Below are 18,204 nucleotides of genomic sequence, written 5' to 3' on the forward strand. Positions count from 1 at the left end.
CAATAAAAGCATACAACAGTGAAAGGATAGTGTGTTTAAACTAAAGGTAGAATTTGGATCTTGACTAGCTAATCTGTTTAGTGGCTGGGGTTTGCCACATTGGCTAAAAGATTTTGTTAGGATAGGAATGCATGTAATGATTTTAAAAATAATTTTATTAGTTATGATACCTTGCTTGCTTCAACGTGCACAAAGATTAATTATTAAGGTGATTAAAGAAGTGTTTTTGGTTGATACAGTAGGGGGAGATGTGCGGATACACAAGACAGATTCAGACTTGATAAGCTTAGTTGCTTTGATAACCAAGATACCATGGCAGAAACAAACAGAGCTTTGAAGATTACAGAAGATGGAATTAAACCTGCTCACAGGAAGAGAGGAGACTCAATATAACTTCTGCAAGCAAAAGATATTGAAAAATGTATGAGTTCTCTGTATGATCTTTATCCTGACTTTTGTAGTGGAAAATTATTAACTTTCCTGAAATGGCATCAAAGCTTTTGGAAAATTTGAGTAAAATCGAATTCTGATCACCAAATCAGTCTTCCTTGTCTGTCTATCAATCGTCAATAAGGTAAAGCAAAGGAAATGCTCAGGGCAGTTTGGGAGCCCTGGATCTGAGCAAAAACGTCTGCAGGAAACTCACAGCTCATGGGAACAATCTTTCTGTCTGGCTTCAGAGGCAACAACAAAACTGAGTGGTTTCCCTCCTGTCCCCCAGCCCTTCCTGGCCCCAGGACCTGCTGATATTTGTGCTCACTCAGGTTCATCTCCCCACACCAACACCATGGGGGTGCTCACGCCTGCTCTGGGCAGTGCAAACAGGGGCTCCTGAGGCAGTGCTGCCGTGTCTGTGCCTGCAAGGATGCAGCACCTGTGTGAGCTGGGGAGAGGCCAGGGCTGCAGAGGGGGGATGTTGTTGGCAGGTGCATGAGGCCGCTCTGGGACGCTGCCCTGGGGTGTCCAGCACAGTGGGGATGGATCAGCCCCTGCTCTGCTGCTCCTTCCCGTCTCCCCCAGGGACCTTGCAGAGCCCCAGCCATGCTGTTTGCCCCCAGCCTGCCCACGGCCAGCCTGGGGCTGCTGACGGGGCTTTTCTGTGCTGAGCATTGGCCTGGCCGTGTTGTGGAGAGAGCCTGGGCAAGGAGCCTGCAGCCCCCAGGCCCTGGCCTGAGGCGTCAGCGCTGCCCCAGCAGTGCCCATGGCCTGTCCCTGCTGCAGCCCCGGCACTGCCACCCCCAGCCCTGTGCCCGGCCCCGAGAGCACTCAGGCCCTACAGCAACAGCAGGGCCAGGAGGGCAGCGGGGCAGGGCCACGGCAGCAGCACTGGCAACACCAAGTGCTGCTGCTGCTGGGCACAGCTGCTGTGCCAGCACTGATCTGCCCCAGCTCTGCACACAGACATTGCTGCTGCAGCCACACAGAAGGGAACATAAGCGAGGTCTCTGCTGAAAATTTTGTGCAACATCCTTTAGTTTTTTTAAAGCAACTGAGAGTGCAGCCCCTCATTGACAGTCCGGGGCCACAGCAAAGTGGAAAGAAACAACATCAGAAAGTACCCAAACAAAGACACTTCCTTATGAACCATATTTAAAACGTAAAATAAAGAAAAAGAACTTTCAAAATGAAAGCAGGAAGTATGAAACGTGACTTTTATTACAAATTATTTAGAGAAATTTGCTAGCAATTTGATGTTTCCTAAATTGTCTAGTGATGAGTGTCTGCCCTGCAGCCTTGAGCTCCTGGTTCCTCAGGCTGTAGATGACGGGGTTCAGGGTTGGAGGCACCACTGAGTACAGAACTGACACTGAGAGATCCAGGGAAGGGGAGGAGATGGAGGGCGGCTTCAGGTAGGCAAAAAATGAGGTGATGATGAACAGGGAGAGTACGGCTAGGTGAGGGAGGCAGGTGGAAAAGGCTTTGTGCCGTCCCTGCTCAGAAGGGATCCTCAGCACTGCCCTGAAGATCTGCACATAGGAGAAAATAATGAACACAAAACAGACAAAAGCTACACAGATACTAGCAGCAAGAAGCCCAAGTTCCCTGAGGTAGGATTTGGAGCAGGTGAGCTTGAGGATGTGTGGGATTTCACAGAAGAACTGGCCCAGGGCATTGCCATGGCACAGGGGCAGGGAAAATGTATTGGCTGTGAGCAGCAGAGCATTGAGAAAGGCACTGGCCCAGGCAGCTGCTGCCATGTGGGCACAAGCTCTGCTGCCCAGGAGGGTCTCGTAGTGCAGGGGTTTACAGATGGACACGTAGCGGTCGTAGCACATGACGGTCAGGAGGGCAAGCTCTGACGCAACAAAGAAGACAAGCAAAAACACCTGAGCAGCACATGCTGAGTAGGAGATGTTCCTGGTGTCCCAGAGGGAATTGTGCATGGCTTTGGGGACAGTGGTGCAGATGGAGCCCAGGTCGCTGAGGGCCAGGTGGAGCAGGAAGAAGAACATGGGGCTGTGCAGGAGGTGGCCGCAGGCTACGGCGCTGATGATGAGGCCGTTGGCCAGGAGGGCAGCCAGGGAGATGGCCAGGAAGAGGCAGAAGTGCAGGAGCTGCAGCTGCCGCGTGTGTGCCAATGGCAGCAGGAGGAAGTGGCTGATGGAGCTGCTGTTGCACATTTCTTCACTCTGGGCATTGTGGACTGTTGAAAGAAGAGACTGAGAAATTGGGACAGGTTCCCCTGAGTATATCCTCTGGTAGTTTTTTACTAATTTCCTCAAAATTACTTCTCTTCCTGCAGGGGAACTTTATTAGCATTTTTCTTTTTAGCTTGGGTTTGTTCTACTTACTTACTGTCCCATCTTCAGCATTCAACATCGCTGAGCCCAGAGGAGAAACAGGGCTCCCTGTTCCCCAGTGCAATCAAACCTGCTGGTCCCCACACATTTGGCCTTAGCTCATTTCACCTCCTTCTATTTCAGGATCACAGGTAAAATGTGTACTTGAAAAATAGTGGCCTTTTTGAAGGGTGCAAAGTCAGTCTCTAAAAACTCTTCACTCTTACCCTGTGCAGCGGAAGAGGGACAGATACAGAGGATTGTTTTTGCTCTCTGCTGCCTGGAGTTGTGCCTAGCTGTTTTTCTCAATCCAAGCCTTGTCCCTGCCAGTCCTCCCAGAGCCCAGCCCAGCCCTGGGGGCTCAGCTCTGCCCTGCACACCCCTCCCAGCACAGGGCACTGCCCAGGGGCATCTCCCTGGCACCAGGGCCTTAAGGGCACCTCAGAAAAACACAGATGCTGCAAGCCAAGGTGCTGCTGCTGCTGTCTGTAGGGAGAGGAGGGTGAGGAGGCACTTTCTGAGAAAATTATGAGGTAGACCTTCTGATCCCCAGGGTGACAGTGCAGGAGTGTCAGTGACAAAAACAAACCTGACAGCCCCTTTCCCTTTCCTTCATGAGAAAGCTGAGAGCAGCCCTGGCCATGCAGCACCATCTCCACAGCAGCAGGAATCTGCCCTGATGGGGGTGGCTCCTTCCACCTCCAACTTCTCCCCACAGTCCATGGGAGCTCCCAGGCAGGCTGAGAGCTGCCCCTGGCAGGTGGCAGATGCGCTGGGCTGGCCAAGAGCCCTCAGGGCTGCAGCACCTGCTCTGCACCACAGCCCTGGGCAGCCCTGGCTGCAGCCCCAGCTTCAGCCCCTGCAGCCGTCCCTGGCAGCAGGAGCCGTCCTGCCCTGTCCCTCTGACGGTGCCCAGGGCAGCCCCGCTCTGGAGCACATCCTCCCCCAAAGCAGCAAGGGCAGCAGAGCCATCCTTACAGTCACCTCAGTGCTGTCCTGGCTCAGCTTCAGGAGATCCCTGCAGCCACAGACTTACCCTGTCAGAAGTGGGGAACATTTCTGCACGATGAAGCACGGAATTGTCCTTCCTGTTTCTTTGAGCCTCTGTCTGCTTCATTCCTCTCAAGTGCCAGCAGGCAGTGCCCTCAGCCCTGCTGGGCAGGAGAGGAGCTGCTCCTCAGGAGAAATGTCTTTTTAAAGCTCTTCTTGGTTGCCAGGAACTCCCTGTGCGCCAGGAACCCATCTCAGCTCAGCAGCACAGACACAGCACAAGGATTTTCATGAGTCTCTTGAGGTTTGGCATTGTTTACATCAGACTCAGTTCCTCAGAGAGTGTTCAATAAACTTCACAAGAACACAGTCAGATTAAAAACTCCAAAATTTCTTAAAGATTTATTGAGTCCCACTGAGAAAGTGTTTCCAGATCAGTTAAATCAAAAAACTTGTGGCAGTGATGACAGGTGGGTTAGGCTGCTGAGCAGGGACAAGAAGGCAATGAGGCCCCAGGCCTGCAAGGGTCACTTGTCCCCTCCTGATGCCTCAGGCCCAGGGCCAGCAGCCATGGCCCAAGTGCTGCAGGAGTTGGCTGTGTCAGGGCCTTTCAGCTGCTGCCCATGCCTGTGCCCTGTGCAGCCCAGGCTGTGCTACGGTGTCCATGCCCTGCGCCTCTGTCCCTGCAGGCTGTCGTCATCCCCCGGCTGCCCCACCTGGCTGGGCCCTTCCTTTGCTGACAGCTCTGCGTCCTGCCTGCCTCTGCCTGGGCACACAGAGCCTTGGCCTTGATACCAAAAGGGTTAATTCCATTTTTACTATTCCTGTGAACTTTTAGCACAGGAACAAGGCATGCAGGGCCTGCTTTCCCAGGGAGGACGGTTAGAAGAGAAGAAGACATCTGGCTCAAGGGTGCAGTGATAGAGACAACAAGGAGTGAATCTGGGACGTTCAGGTGGGTTTTATGGAAATAACTAAATTGTAATACACATTTAGCAACTATATAAGCAACACGTGTAGAATCACGTGTTCACATAAGGTTAGGAGTTATCCCATGTTGGACCTCAGGCCTGTATAAAGGAGGCCCTCTGAAACACCAAATGAGTGTTAAGGACCCTTATTCTGATATTTCGGACATTTGGTGACAGCAGAGGCTCACAGAACCAAGGAGTCAGCTGTGACACTCTGGAACCCCATGGAACAAAGGCTCCATTGTGCTGCAGTGGAACCCCCTGGAACCAAAGGTCCATTGTATCAGAGCAGGGCCTCCTGAACCAAGGAGAGCATTGCTGACAGTGTGGAACTCATGGAACCACGGGGTCACTGGGATGGTGTGGGGCTGCCAATGGAACCAATGGTCCAGTGTGACACTGCAGAACCTCCTGGAATCAAGGTAATCCAGTTATGCCAGGGAACCTCATGGAACAAAGGATCCATGTAGAGGAATTTTTAGAAGAGTGAGGTCATGATTTATTGATGGGGGTTTGAACAATCCCTGCTACCAGGGAACAGTATGAGAGTCTGTACTGCTCCTGTGCTGGTCTTGTAGGCCCTGAATTAATAAGAAGGTAGCAATTGTAATAATTTAGTATGCCTTCTCGCAGATGCTTCCTCACGGATGCTAAAGGTGTGTAACAACTTGTTAGGCCTTCTCATGGATGTAGAAAACAGAATGCTATTCATAAGGTAGAACAAAAGGTAAACTATAGGCCAAAAAACGTGGCCCAATGAACAATCATTTAATGTCTATGCATAGGTACTTTTAGCCAATCACCAACTGTTTAGCTGTGCTTGCTTTCCTGTCTGTAACCTGATAAAAGTGGAAGAGAAGGAATAAACAGAGAGATCAAACCTAATCATATTGATGCCTGTTTGATACTCAGCTCCTTTCTCGCAACAGATCCATGGTGACCCTGCAGAACTCAGAGCATTGCTGACAGTGCGAAAGGTCATGGAACCAGAACTCCATTGTGACCCTGCAGGGCCTCAGGGAACCAAGGGTCCAGTGTGGCTCTGTTGGGCTTCACAGAACCAAGGAGACCATTTTGACACTATGGGGGCCCATGTAACCACCTGCCACTGTGACACAGCGGGGCCACAGGGAGCCAAGGGGCCACTGAGACCTTGAGGTACCTCATGGAACCAAAGGTCCATTGTGACACTGTGGGGCCCTGTGGGACCAATGGGATCACAGTGACACTGTGGTGTCACTCCATGGAACAAAGGGGCCATTCTGATTCTGCTTTGCCTCACGGAACCAAGGGACCACTATGACACTGCAGGGCCTTGTATAACCAAGGGGCCATTGTAGCACAGCATGGAATCAAGGGGACCAGAGTGACACTGTGGGGCTCCAGGGGACAAAGTGGCCATACTGACACCATGGAACCAAGGAGAGCTTTGTTACACTGCTGGGCATCATGGAACCAAGGAGGCCCTTGTGACACTGTGGGGCCTCATGGAATCAAGGGCACCATAGTGACACTGTGGGGCTCCAAGGGACCAAGGGGACATTCTTATAGTGCAGAACCAAGGAGTCCATTGCAACACTATGGGGCATCATGGAACCACAGGTCCATTTTGTCACAGCATGGCCACATGAAACCACAGAGGCCATTTCTGCACTTGGATGCCTTGTGAAACCTAAGGGCCACTGTGGCACTTTGTGTCCCCATGGAACCAAGGAGTCCATGGTGACACTGTGAGGCTCTGTTGGGCCAAAGGGCAATTGTGGCACTGTGAGGCACCATGGAACCAAGGAGACAAATGTGACACTACAGGGCCCCATGGAACGAAGGATTCATGGAACAGTGTGGGACTCATGGAATCAAATGTCAGTTGTGATCATGCAGGGCCTCATGGAATGCTGGAGGCCATTGTGACACTTCAAGGCCTCATTGCACCATGAGTCCATTGTGACACTGGGGTACCAAGGAGACCCCTGTGACACTGCACGGCCTCATGGAAACAAGGGGGGACCATTGTGACACTGTGGAGCCCCATGGAAACAAAGGCCAGTGTGACACAGTGGGGTACCATGGATCCATGAAGACAATCGTGGCATTGCAAGGCCCCAGGGAATCATGGAGACCATGGGGACACTGCAGGACCCCACAGAGCCAAAGGGCCATTGTGACACTGCAGGGCCTCATGGAACCAAGGGGCCATGGTGACACCTCAGAAGCAAGGAGAACATTGTGACCCTGCAGGGCCTCATGGAACCAATGGGAGATGGAACAGATCTGGCTGGTTTGGCCTCCCAGGGGCCACCTGACAGGTCCAGCTGATCCTGGAATGCTGAGGGCTGCCTCTCATCAGCCCCTGGAGCACTGGGGCTCTGTGTTTTCCTTTCTGTGGAAAAGAACCATCCGTCTATCCAGGTGCCCACAGCTAAAATTGATAGTTGCCCTGCAAAATTCCCTATATGAGAGGATTTTCCCATACAAAAGCTGCCAGGATAGAGAGCTCAGGCTGGCCTTGGCCTCTGGTGGTCACCTCTCATCTCAAGGAAGCCCTGAGGAAAGGATTGGAACAGCTTTAAAACATCAATGATTCTCATCCTCTCATATGCTCTTCTGATCATATGTGTCTCTTTTTCCTTTTTGTGTATTGTAATACGTGTTGAAATGTAATTCGTGCTAAATATTAAAACTACAGCATTCTCTACAAAAGCCAGGTTGACAGGGAAGCGATGTGCACCAAATTATTCAGGTTCCAGAGATGATGGCTGTCTCCAGAAATGCGTGTCTCAGAGGATTATTGGTCTAGTGAAACCCCTGCGATGTGCATTCGATACGCATCCACGATGAGATAATATTTGTCCCCAGAAGAAATGTATTCCAAAAGATTTTCATATGAATTATTCACCCAATTCCAGGAAAACTTTTGTCCTATGCAGCGGAAAGAAAGAAAACGACATTAATATGCTAAAAAGTATAGGGACAACTCCAGACTCCATTATCCCGCAGAGCTTGGAAAATGTATAAGAAGAAACTCTGCAAAAGCAGCATCGAAGAACCACGTGGAATGTGGTGTGATAGAGGCTGAATTCAAGTTCCCCCAGTTCCAACTGCCAAGCTCAGTGCCGATTTGCTTGTGGCTTTTTCCAAAAATTATACTTTAATTATTCAAAAAATTCCTTTAATTACAAAATTAGCTGATTCATTTTTAACAGTATTATACATGAAATTTTTTTTCAGCTGAAAATCCTTTTTTATCAATATTATTTTTTTTAGTCTTCAGGTATTATCTGACACAAAACACCTCCTGTACATACGGATCCAGGTCACTGTAGAAGCAAACACAAACAAGAATCCAGCAGGAATTCTTGGTCTCTCTCCCATCTGTCCCCTCTCCTCTGCAGCTGGAGGTGCAGCCCCAGCACTTGGGAGGGCTCCAGGGGTCACAAGCTCAGCTCCCACACACAGAACTTGTGCACCCTGGGGTGCTTTTCTTGGCCCCTGCACGCTCACCCAGGCTGAGATGGACACTGATGGTTTCTCTGGAGGCTCTCCCAGCCCAGCCCAGCTCCCTGCAAGCTCTGCCAGCTGCCCTGAGCTCTGGGCAGCACCAAGGGCCTCTCCCCAGCACAGCCCAGCCGGCTCTGGCCCCACAGCTCTGCTCAGGCCAGGCTGCTCTGGGCAGGGCCCCACGGCCTCAGCCCCTGGCAAGGGCACAGCAGCAGCTGCAGCTCACACAGGACTCAGCCCCAGCCATGGGCAAGGGGCCTGGCCAAAGGAAAAGGAGGCTCCCTGTGTGCCCTGCTCTCCTCTGCAGGAGATGCTGAGAGCTCTGCAGCCCCTGCTGCCATCCCCTCTGCCCAGGCCAGCACAAGAGCCCCGGCCTTGTGGCCCTCAGGAGCTGCTCCTGCTGCAGGCCCAGGGCCCAGCCCAAAGCTGGGGCAGTCACAAAGCTGTGCCCATTCCTGGTCATTGCTGCCCTGACCAGGATGGGTCATGTGCATCTTGGAGATGGATGAATAATTTTAATTTTCCAGAGGCCTCTTCCTTCTTGAGCTCTTCAGTTGAGAACTTAGTTGTCAAATGCTCCTTAACATTTCTTCAAAACACGCAAACACAACAAGCCACTGGGAAAAGATTAAGTTTTCAATTCTTCAGTGATTAATTAGACAGATTTCAGAAGTTCAGAAAACTTCTCAAGAACTCAAAGTTCAATTGAAACACGGAAGTTACTTCAAGTTGTAATGGGTCCCACAGAGAAACAGGACTGAGAAAGTGTCCCCAGGTTCCAATGGGAGCAGAACACTGCAGGCAGTGATGACAGATATGGAAATCAAGACCCTTCATGGCTGACAATCAATCAGACTTTGTCCCTGACAAAGTGACACTGGCCAGCTGTGAGGGTGGGTCATCATCCCAACCTGCACCGGGCCCTGCAAGGGGCTGTGCCCACGGACACTGCACTGACCCCACTGCTGGGTTTGGGGGCCACGGACACCGTGAGCAGTTCCAGTTTCCTTGGAAACACTGGGGAGGACTGGGACATACTGGGCAACACTGGGAATGCTGTGGGAGACACTGGGCCATACTGGGAGTGACACTGGGGAGGACTGGGACAACCTGGGAACACGGGAAATGCTGAGGGGGAATCTGGGCAGACTGGGATGGACTGTGGGGGTACACTAAGATATACTGGGACATACTGGGAGTGATACTGGGGGACACAGGGGCAAACTGGGGACACTGGGAACACTGTGGGACAATGGGGTGCACTACTGATGACACTGGGAGAAACTGGAAGGGAATGGGAACGAACTCAGGTGTATTGGGAGGGCCCGGAGGGGTTGAATGGGCTGTTCCCGCCTCTGCCCATTCGCCGAGCCTTCTGCCAATCACCACTCCCAGCCAATCAGCGCCGGGGATCGGGACCTCGGAGGCGGTGCCTGCTGTCGGCGCCATCATTCTCTTTTTGCCTATAACTCCCGTCACGCCCCGCGCTCCACAGAACCCCGGTATCGCCCCCCGTGTGTCCCATCAGTGTCCCCCAGACCCTCCAGGGTCTGTAAGATCCCCTCAGCGCCAGTTCGTGACCCCCCAAAAGCGTCCCCAGATCCCCTAAATGCTCCAACCCCACAGATGCCCGTTAGAGCCGCTTCTGGGAATTCATCTCCTGTCATCCCCCGCGGCCTCAGAGCCCCTCATAACACAGTTCCGCGCCGGAAACTCATGCAGTGCCCCGCGCCCTAAAGAGCCCGGTTAGAGCTCCCCAAGCTCCCCCAAGTGCTCCCGAACCGTGTACATTCCCTGCTGAGGACCTGCACTCGCGGCTCGGACCCAAAAGTGTCCCCCAAGTGCCTTCCCCGATCCCCAAACGCCCTGTGCCAGCCACTTCCGGGACTACAGCTCCCAGCATGCTCCGCGGCGCCGGTAGAGCGCCATTCCAGCCGTGACTTCATCTCCCAGCATGCCCCGCGCCCCTGAGAGCCATTGGCGCTGTGCTTTGAACTCCCGTGATGCTCCGCGGCCCCGTTCAACCGTGTCCTACCCGCGCCTACAACTCCCATCATGCCCCGCGCCCCAGAGAGCCCCCTCAGAGCCCCCCAAGTGCCCGCCCGGACCCCGAAGGGCCCCCAGATTCCCCTCCCTGACCTCCAAGTGCCCCCTGGAGCCCCAAGTGCTCCCCCGGACCCCGAATTGTCCGACAGAATCCCTAAGGGCCCCTGCAAGTGCCCACCCGGCTCCCCCAAGTGGCCTCCAGACGCTCATGTTGTCTCTAAATTTCCTCCCAAGACCCAAAACTGCCGCAGATATTCCCTAGAAATGTCTCCGTGGACTCCAAAGTGGCCCCTTTTACTCTGTCTGAGAAAATGATAAAAATTGTAAAAGGATGACAAAAGCACTAAGATTAGGGCTAATTATGCACGAAGAGGGAAAAATCAGTGGCCAATAGTGGTCAGTGAATTAATCAAAGGAATTAATGTTAGTTATAACAAATGACTTTTGATGCTAAAACTATATAGATTTTTTATATAAATATAACTATTTATATAAAAATGTCTCAATGGACCTTAAAATGCCCCTTTTACCCTCTCTGAGATAATTATTAAAAATATGACAAAAGAACAAAAAAATTGATCTAATTAGTATAAAGAGGGTGAAATGAATAGCCAAAAGTGGCCAAGTAATTAATGAAGGGAATTGTGTTGCTTGAAACTAATGAGCATTTATTTTTTGGTTGCTTAAAATATCCAGCTATGTTATCATAAATATAAATCTTAGTTAACAAAAATACAGAATTCTTTAATTACAAATAACAAAACTGCTATTATATCTTTTTTAATATTATTTAATTCTTTAAAAAAAAAAATGCTTGGATGTTTAATGATTTGGGAGTTCAGTCCGAGGTAGGCCATGTCAGACATGGTGATGCTGGGGGTGAGGAACAGATTGTCCAGAGTCAGCCTGCAAGGTGTTAGAAATGAGACACTTGACACAGTCAATATATCTAGCAGCAATTCAATTTATTAATTAATTAATTAGCATGGTAAAGTGTGAGCAAAGACAGCGCTGGGTACAGTGGAAGGATTTTCCCTTCTGTCTGCACACCGATTGCTGGACTTGCTGGGATTTTATTTGCTATATTCATACATATTCATAAGCTCTTCTCAGCAGTTCCTATTTCCAATTTTTAACGTCATTATTCAATACCTATTGTGGTCCATTTTAAATTTCAATATTCCGGGATGTACATCCAGGATCTGTATCCCAGGTGGTGGGGTCCAGCTTCCAGATGTGGGGTCCAGCTTCTATTTTCCAGGCCTATCAGTCTTTGATAGTGATGTTCAGTTTCCTTTTTTCAAGAACCATAAATCAGTGAGCTGAAGTCTTTTCTTCCGTATCCAGGATGTTTTTCACCATTTTGTGATAAAGCCTTTTTACATTCTGAAACTTCAGTTTAAAATTCTTTAATACAAAACAAGCTTCTGAAGTTATAATTCAAAGCCTCTTATTACAGAATAACTTGAGATTTATAATAGGTAATTGCAAGCAAAATTTGTTAAAAACCTTCTTCTATGCTTTCCTCGGTTATTTATGAGAACTCATCTTTATAACTGTCCCATGGCCGTGTTCTACAATTACACAGATTCTTTTTATTTCCCTGACACAAAACCCAACTTTGTATTTCACATTGGGATGATGACCCACCCTCACAGCTGGCCCAGGGCAGGGCTGGAGGGGTTTTGGTGGCATCTTGGGCTGGCACACACTTGAGGAGTGGGTCTGTATTCAGTATGGAAAGTTAGGAGATTTACATTGCTTGAAAAACTAGAAACTCCCTTTATTTCTGAGTGCAGGCAGCTCTCCAAGCAAAGCAGGTCCCAGGTGAGGGAGGACACACAGGATGGGCTTGGGCAATGTGCAGCAAGGTTGTCCACACTGGCTCAGACCTCAAGGCACAGCTTCTCTGAGCAGGCCAGGCCTCCTGAGGAGAGACCCTGGATCAATGTCAATCACAGAATGTTGCAATCACCTCTGCTCCAAAGAGAACAGTAATAAAACAGACCCTTTCTAACAGGAATGTGTATTTCTTAGAAGATCTGTGAAATCTTTCTCCACAACTGTAGTAGAAAACCTTCCTCATGAACTGCACCAGACCAGAGGGAAATCAAGGCACAGCCATGGCTTGTCAGGACTTGCTTGATCCCACTGAGCCCCGTGGTGCATTTATTGCTGAGCCCTTCAACCTCAGGTCCTGAGAGGAGGGACGATGCTGAGGGCAGGACAAGGGGGTGACAGTGCCCAGCCTTGCTGGGGCTGTGCCAGGAGGCCCCAGGGCCTCAGGACAAGGTGTCCCCTCACAGCCTTGGTGGCACAGACCCTGCTGTGCCCCAGATCACCAAGACTTGGCTTCTCCTGGGCACTGCCAGCCCTGCCAGGGCCCTTGGCCATGCCCAGCACAGCTTGTCCTGCGCTGTCCCACAGCTGTCCCTGTGTCCCTGCGGGCTGCACACTCCCATCTTACTGCCCCCCTGGCTCTGCCCTGCATTTCCCTTTCTCTTCTCCCTGATATCCTGTGATGGAACGTGTGAGAATGGTTCAAAGCTGTACCAGGGATGGTTTACACTGCACAGGAGAAAGTGTTTCTTTCCTGACAGGGTGGTCAAACACTGAACAGGCTCCCTGGAGAGGTGGTTGATGCCCCAAGCCTGTCAGTGTTGAAGAGACATTTGGGCAGTGCCCTTAATGACTGCTTTAACTTTTGGTCAGCCCTGGAGGCCTCGGGCAGATGGACCAGACCATCATTCTGCTCTGAGCTGCAGATCATTCCCAATGGCCTATCCTGGTCCAGTCTGTCCCATTCCATGTCCATCCCTGTACACGGATCCCTGCAGCAGCTGTGCTCAGACACTCCTCTGCTCAGCAGCTTCCCCTGGATTCCAGTCTCACCAGCTGAGGCATTGGCACAGCTGAGCCCCGAGGCCACAGCCCCACTGAGGTGCTGGTGCAGACCAGACACACCCACACCCCAAACCCTTCAATCCAGTCCCTGTGGTCACTCTGTGGCCGGCACCATTGGCAGATGGGCTGTTTGTGCCCTCCTCCAGCTGCTGCCCTCACACCCCCAGGCTCCTGTGCTCAGGCAGAACAGAGATTTGCTCACACAGGAGGTAGAATCTAAGTTAAATGAGAACACAGGGCAGACTGCTCTGGCTGAGTCCTTACCTTCCCACAAGTCCTGTGTTATCCAAAATTGCTCTTCCCCTCCATCCCATAATGTGTCCTACACACCAGGGCAGAAATCTCCTTAGTCCAAATGGTGACCTGCTCTCAGTGACTTTGGGGTTTCAAACTGGGCACCAGGGCTGGTGGCTGTCCCAGGAAAGGAGCTGGGACAAGGGGTCCATTGCTCAGGAGCTGTAATTTGGATTGTCACTTGCACTGTTTCTCTGAGCTCTTCTCTCTTTTGGAGATGGGCTCTTAATGAGCTGGTGGCTCTCCAGAGATTGGCCCGGGAGCAGCCAGGGCAGAGAATGAACTGAGTTTCTCCTCCTGCCATTGTTGCTGCCCTGCCTGGGTGTGCAGATGAGTCTCTTACCTCTTAACCTGACACAGCCCTGCAGGAGCATCCATCTCCTGAGGCAGCCGTGCTTGGAGGCTGCACACACAGGCACTGGTATTGGGTAACACATGATCCCAGATTCTTGGGATGGCTTTCCAGAAATGCACCATGGTTAGGGGAAAAGCTTTGTTCTTGTCCTGGCAATGGTTTTGTTCAGGGCCAGGATCACAGATTTGTTCCGAAGGCTGTAGATGAATGGATTTAGGAATGGGTACAGGACTGTGTTCAGCAGAGCTACAATTTTGTTGGTCCTCAAGGAAACATCTTCTGCAGGACATGTGTAGAGAGCAATGCAGCTCCCATAGGCAATGGATAAGGTGATGAGATGGGAAGAACACGTAGTCAAAGCTTTCCTCCTCCCAGAGGCTGCTGGAAGATGCAGAACACAGGAAAGGATGCAAATGTAAAATGTCAGAGTCAGACATAAGGAACCCAGCATAACACACGATATGAAGACAGAGTCTATTTTCCAAAGCAGGCTGGTGTCAGAGCAGGACAGTTTGAACAAGGGGGAGTTGTCACAAAAGAAATGGGGGATCTTGGAGCCACAGAAAGACAGCTGAGAGAGGAAGAGCAGCCGGTAGCTCAGCAGGGCAAAGCCCAGGACCCAAGCAGCAACAACCAGGCAGACACAGAGCTGAGGCTTCATGATGGCAGCGTAGAGCAAAGGGTGGCAGATGGCAACATAGCGGTCAAAGGCCATGACAACCAGCAGGACAAACTCTGTGCAGCCCAGAGCAAAATAGAAATAGTTCTGAGCAAAGCAGCTGCTTAGTGAGAGACTGTTCTGACCAGAACTCAGCATGACAAACAGTTTGATGCTTGTGGAGGATGTAAACCAGATCTCCAGGAAGGCCAGGTTGCTGATGAAAAAGTACATGGGCGTTTGCAGGTGGTGATGCACACACACGAGGAAAATGATGGTTGCATTCCCCATCACTGTTGTCAGGTACATGAGCAGAAGGACCCCAGAGAAAAATAGCTGCAGTCTTGGATCAAGCTCTGGGAAACCCTCTAGGATGAACTCAGTAACTGCTGTTCCATTTTCTGGTCCCATGCTGAATCCCAGCTCATCCTGCTGAGACAGGAACACAGCAAAACCAAGTGTAATAATTTCCCAGTCTGGACAAACATTTCTATCCTTCTCTGCTTCTTTCTTTTCCTGCAGTTTTGCTATACAGCACAGAGATTGTGCTTCAAACAATCCTCACACCCTGATTGTTCTGTTTCCCATTTCAAGAAAAATCCATAGAGATTTTGTTGTCTTTTGTCTACCTTTTCCAAACACTCCCAAAGAATTCTCTCACCAGAACAGAGGATTCTGAAGAGGCTGTTGGCCGTATTCCCCCATTCCTGGGAAATTCCCAGCTCACTCAGACCTACTGCAAACATCTGTCACAGCCCCATGCCAAACACCTCTCATCTACAGCACAAACACTAAACTGTGAAATTACATCCAACCTGTACATTGAAATCCCTTGTTTCTGTTATTCAGTACTTGCCTTTGGACCCAGAGTCCCTGAGGATCTGTTGACTCCAAAATAAGCAATCCCAAATATCTCTTTTGCAACCCTCTGCTTTCTTCCACAGCTTTTTCCTCTTGGGCTCTTCAGGAAAGGAGAGGGGAGGGTGGAATAGGGACCCAGTAATTCTTGGTTTTTCAGTACTTTAAATGAGGAGCAGAAAATTTATTCTGGATCCACACAGAGTGTCACGATCTCAGCTGTCACCTGTCTGCACCAAAATGCACCTGTTCCCATGCAGTCCTTCATTGCTATTGCTATCAAAAAACCCGAGTGCAGAGCAAGAGAAAAGTGCCAGGAAGAGATTTGTAACCTTCCTTTTGTGTGCCAGCTGGGAGCAGCCAGCCCCCAGAGTGTTCTCTTGTCTCCACTGACTACACAGGGAGCCTGGAGAAAACAAATTCTGCTGGCTGCCTGCAGGGCAGTAGATGAAACTCACTATTCAAGTCTCAAATCCCTGATTAATTAAGTTGCTCTGTTTTTAAACAAAAATACTTAGGAGAAGAAGCATGACAAAAATATGTGCAATAAAGACGGGTGGTTTCCCTTTCAGGTACTTTGTTTTTCTTTTAGACATTGAGAAGAGCAGAGCAGATGACTTTGAAAATAGGATGATTTAAAATGCCCAGGGGGAGAAGAGGAGAGGGGGGGTCTGAAGCAGTGAAACAAAGCTCTGTCGATGTGAACCAGAGCCCTAAAGTCATCGGTCCCCTGGGTGGCCCAAGGACTCTCCCATCTCTTTGTCCACACAGACCAGAGCAGAGACTGGTCTGAGACAGGCCATCAGCTTGAAACCAAGGGACTGAGTTCAGTCAGGAGCCTTCAAAGTGAACCAACTCCAAAATGAGCAAAAATGAGTCACCTTCAGAATTAACTGGGACTGAAATGTTTGGGACCTCTCCAGGGGGGAACTCGGGGCAGCCCTAGAGATGGGCAGATCCTGCTGTGCCCAGGCTGATTCTTGTGCAGAAATGCAGTGATCACGAGCCTGAGTGGGGGCTCTGACTGCTTCAGAGACCCCTGTAGCACCTTCTGCTGCACAGCTGAGTAAAACTGAGCCAACTGCAATTACTTCAGATGTTTCCACACTCCAGTGACCACAGGGCAGGGGGATTACCAGAACCAGTCAGAACAGTTGTAAGTGAAGCCACAGCTGATGCAGTTGAAGGCTCTGTGGCAAAGGACACTCTTCCAAAGTGAGTTATTCCACAATTCAATCAATCTTCTCCCTGAGAGCTCATCAAAGAATAGCAGAGGAAGAAAGAAGAGAGACTGGGTGTGAATCAGTGTGCACACTGTAGGAAAGAGAGGCGTTTGAAAAGCGACTGTCTGCAGTTACAGCACAAACCCCCGTCCTGTGGCCATCACCGATGGTCACTGAGGGGACCAGAGGATGCTTTCCCAGCAGAACCTCGGGTCACTGCTAAGCTGGGGAGGGAGGAGGTCAATGGGGAGGTAGAATTTTTAGTGGACATGGGAGCTGGTCACTCTGTGCTAAATACAGCAAAAGGAAACTTGAAGAATGATTCTATAACAATCATTGGTGCAGCAGGGAATCATGCAACTCGGCCATTTTTCCAGCCTATTGATTTTAAATTATCAAAACAATGGATGGCTCCCCAGTTTTTGTATCTACCCAATTTACTAAAGCCTCTGCTTGGACGATTTATTAGAAAAACTGAATGCTAAAATCAACATGAAAATGGCAAAATACAGGTTATTACTCCAGGATGTAATTATGTGGAAGCCTCTCTTTTTGCACTACAGTTCAAATTCCGATGTGATCCATCTGCCATCTGTATCACTTGAGGATGCAGTAAATCTGGTAGCCTGGGCTGGAGAGGTGCCACAGTAACCCAAAAAAGCAGAACCTGTAAGAAATAAATTGAACCTCTGAGCAGGACCAGGAAGGCAAAAGCAATACCCTTGGAAAACAGAAAGTCATAAGTGGTTATTATCCCTTGTGGACAAATTATTTAAATAATTATTGAAGGAATGTGAATCCAAATGTAATACCCCTATTTTACCAGTTAGAAGGCAAATGGAGAGGATTAGTGGCTGGTAAAAGACCTCGGAACCATAAATGAGACAGTAGAAGATATAGACCCCATCAGTAGAACATCCTTGTACCTTGTGAACAACCTGGAGTGAAAAATTTAAGTGGTTCACAGTATCAGATTTGAAAGGTGGCTTTTTCTGTGTCCTTTTGAGTACTAAAAGCCAAGAAGTAATTACTTCTGAATGGGAAAATCCAAACACAGGGAGAAGAGCCCAACTGACTGGGGCAGTTCTACCACAGGGGTTTAAAAATAGTCCCCCCATATATGAAAACCAAGTGACAAAAGAACTGGAGGAATGGAAACATCAGAACCCTCTTGGAGTCCTGTTCTGGTATGGAGATGACATCCTGAGCCACTGAAACTCAGCAGCAGTGCTGGGATCAGACTGTGGCACTGTGGAATTTTCTGTGACTAAGTGGGTATAGAGTACAAATAGTCCAGACCACAGAACCATGCCTGGGATCCGAAATCCTCCAGGGACAAAGGAGGCTGGGACAGGAAGGAAAAGAAGCATTTTGCCAACTCCCACAGCCACAGTGGAGCAGTGTGACAGTCGCAGGCATTTCTCGGGGTGGGGGAAAGGTGTTGGCTGTGGATCAGGAATTATGGGCTGCTGGTAAAGCCTCTGTGAGCTCCTGGAGGCAGCTCAGCAGGACTTCACAGTCTGGACTGGAGATTCATGGGCTGCCTTTTCCCAGCCCCAGCGAGCCCTCCTGCGGGCCCTGCTTTGGGCCCCCAGACCCCATGGCCCTGTTTGATCTGTTTCCCTGG

At 50.1% G+C, this 18,204-nt stretch overlaps 4 protein-coding genes across 5 annotated transcripts in view; 1 reads left to right on the forward strand and 3 right to left on the reverse strand.

The window, feature by feature from the left end:
- The window catches only part of LOC134562442 (olfactory receptor 14A16-like), a 114,544-nt gene extending 110,592 nt beyond the window's left edge, over positions 1 to 3,952 (reverse strand). Inside the window, exon 1 of the mRNA XM_063419836.1 lies at positions 3,817 to 3,952. The gene's annotated coding sequence lies outside the window, so the exon portion shown is untranslated. The remainder of the gene's footprint in view (positions 1 to 3,816) is intronic.
- The window catches only part of LOC134562421 (olfactory receptor 14A16-like), a 391,199-nt gene that overhangs the window by 244,033 nt on the left and 128,962 nt on the right, over positions 1 to 18,204 (forward strand). The window lies entirely within an intron of this gene.
- Positions 1,668 to 2,677, reverse strand: LOC134562283 (olfactory receptor 14J1-like). Its single transcript, XM_063419669.1, has one exon. The coding sequence runs from the start codon at positions 2,619 to 2,621 to the stop codon at positions 1,668 to 1,670; it is 954 nt and encodes a 317-aa protein (XP_063275739.1). The 5' UTR covers positions 2,622 to 2,677.
- LOC134562363 (olfactory receptor 6M1-like) lies at positions 11,222 to 15,786 on the reverse strand. Its single transcript, XM_063419739.1, has one exon. The coding sequence runs from the start codon at positions 14,905 to 14,907 to the stop codon at positions 13,963 to 13,965; it is 945 nt and encodes a 314-aa protein (XP_063275809.1). The 5' UTR covers positions 14,908 to 15,786; the 3' UTR covers positions 11,222 to 13,962.

Source organism: Prinia subflava, chromosome 27 (genome assembly GCF_021018805.1).
Source record: "Prinia subflava isolate CZ2003 ecotype Zambia chromosome 27, Cam_Psub_1.2, whole genome shotgun sequence".
Lineage (NCBI taxonomy): Eukaryota > Metazoa > Chordata > Aves > Passeriformes > Cisticolidae > Prinia > Prinia subflava.

Excerpts from the sequence above, each read along its gene's own strand:
- LOC134562283 (XM_063419669.1), bottom strand. The coding sequence starts at position 2,621 with ATGTGCAACAGCAGCTCCATCAGCCACTTCCTCCTGCTGCCATTGGCA.
- LOC134562363 (XM_063419739.1), bottom strand. The coding sequence starts at position 14,907 with ATGGGACCAGAAAATGGAACAGCAGTTACTGAGTTCATCCTAGAGGGT.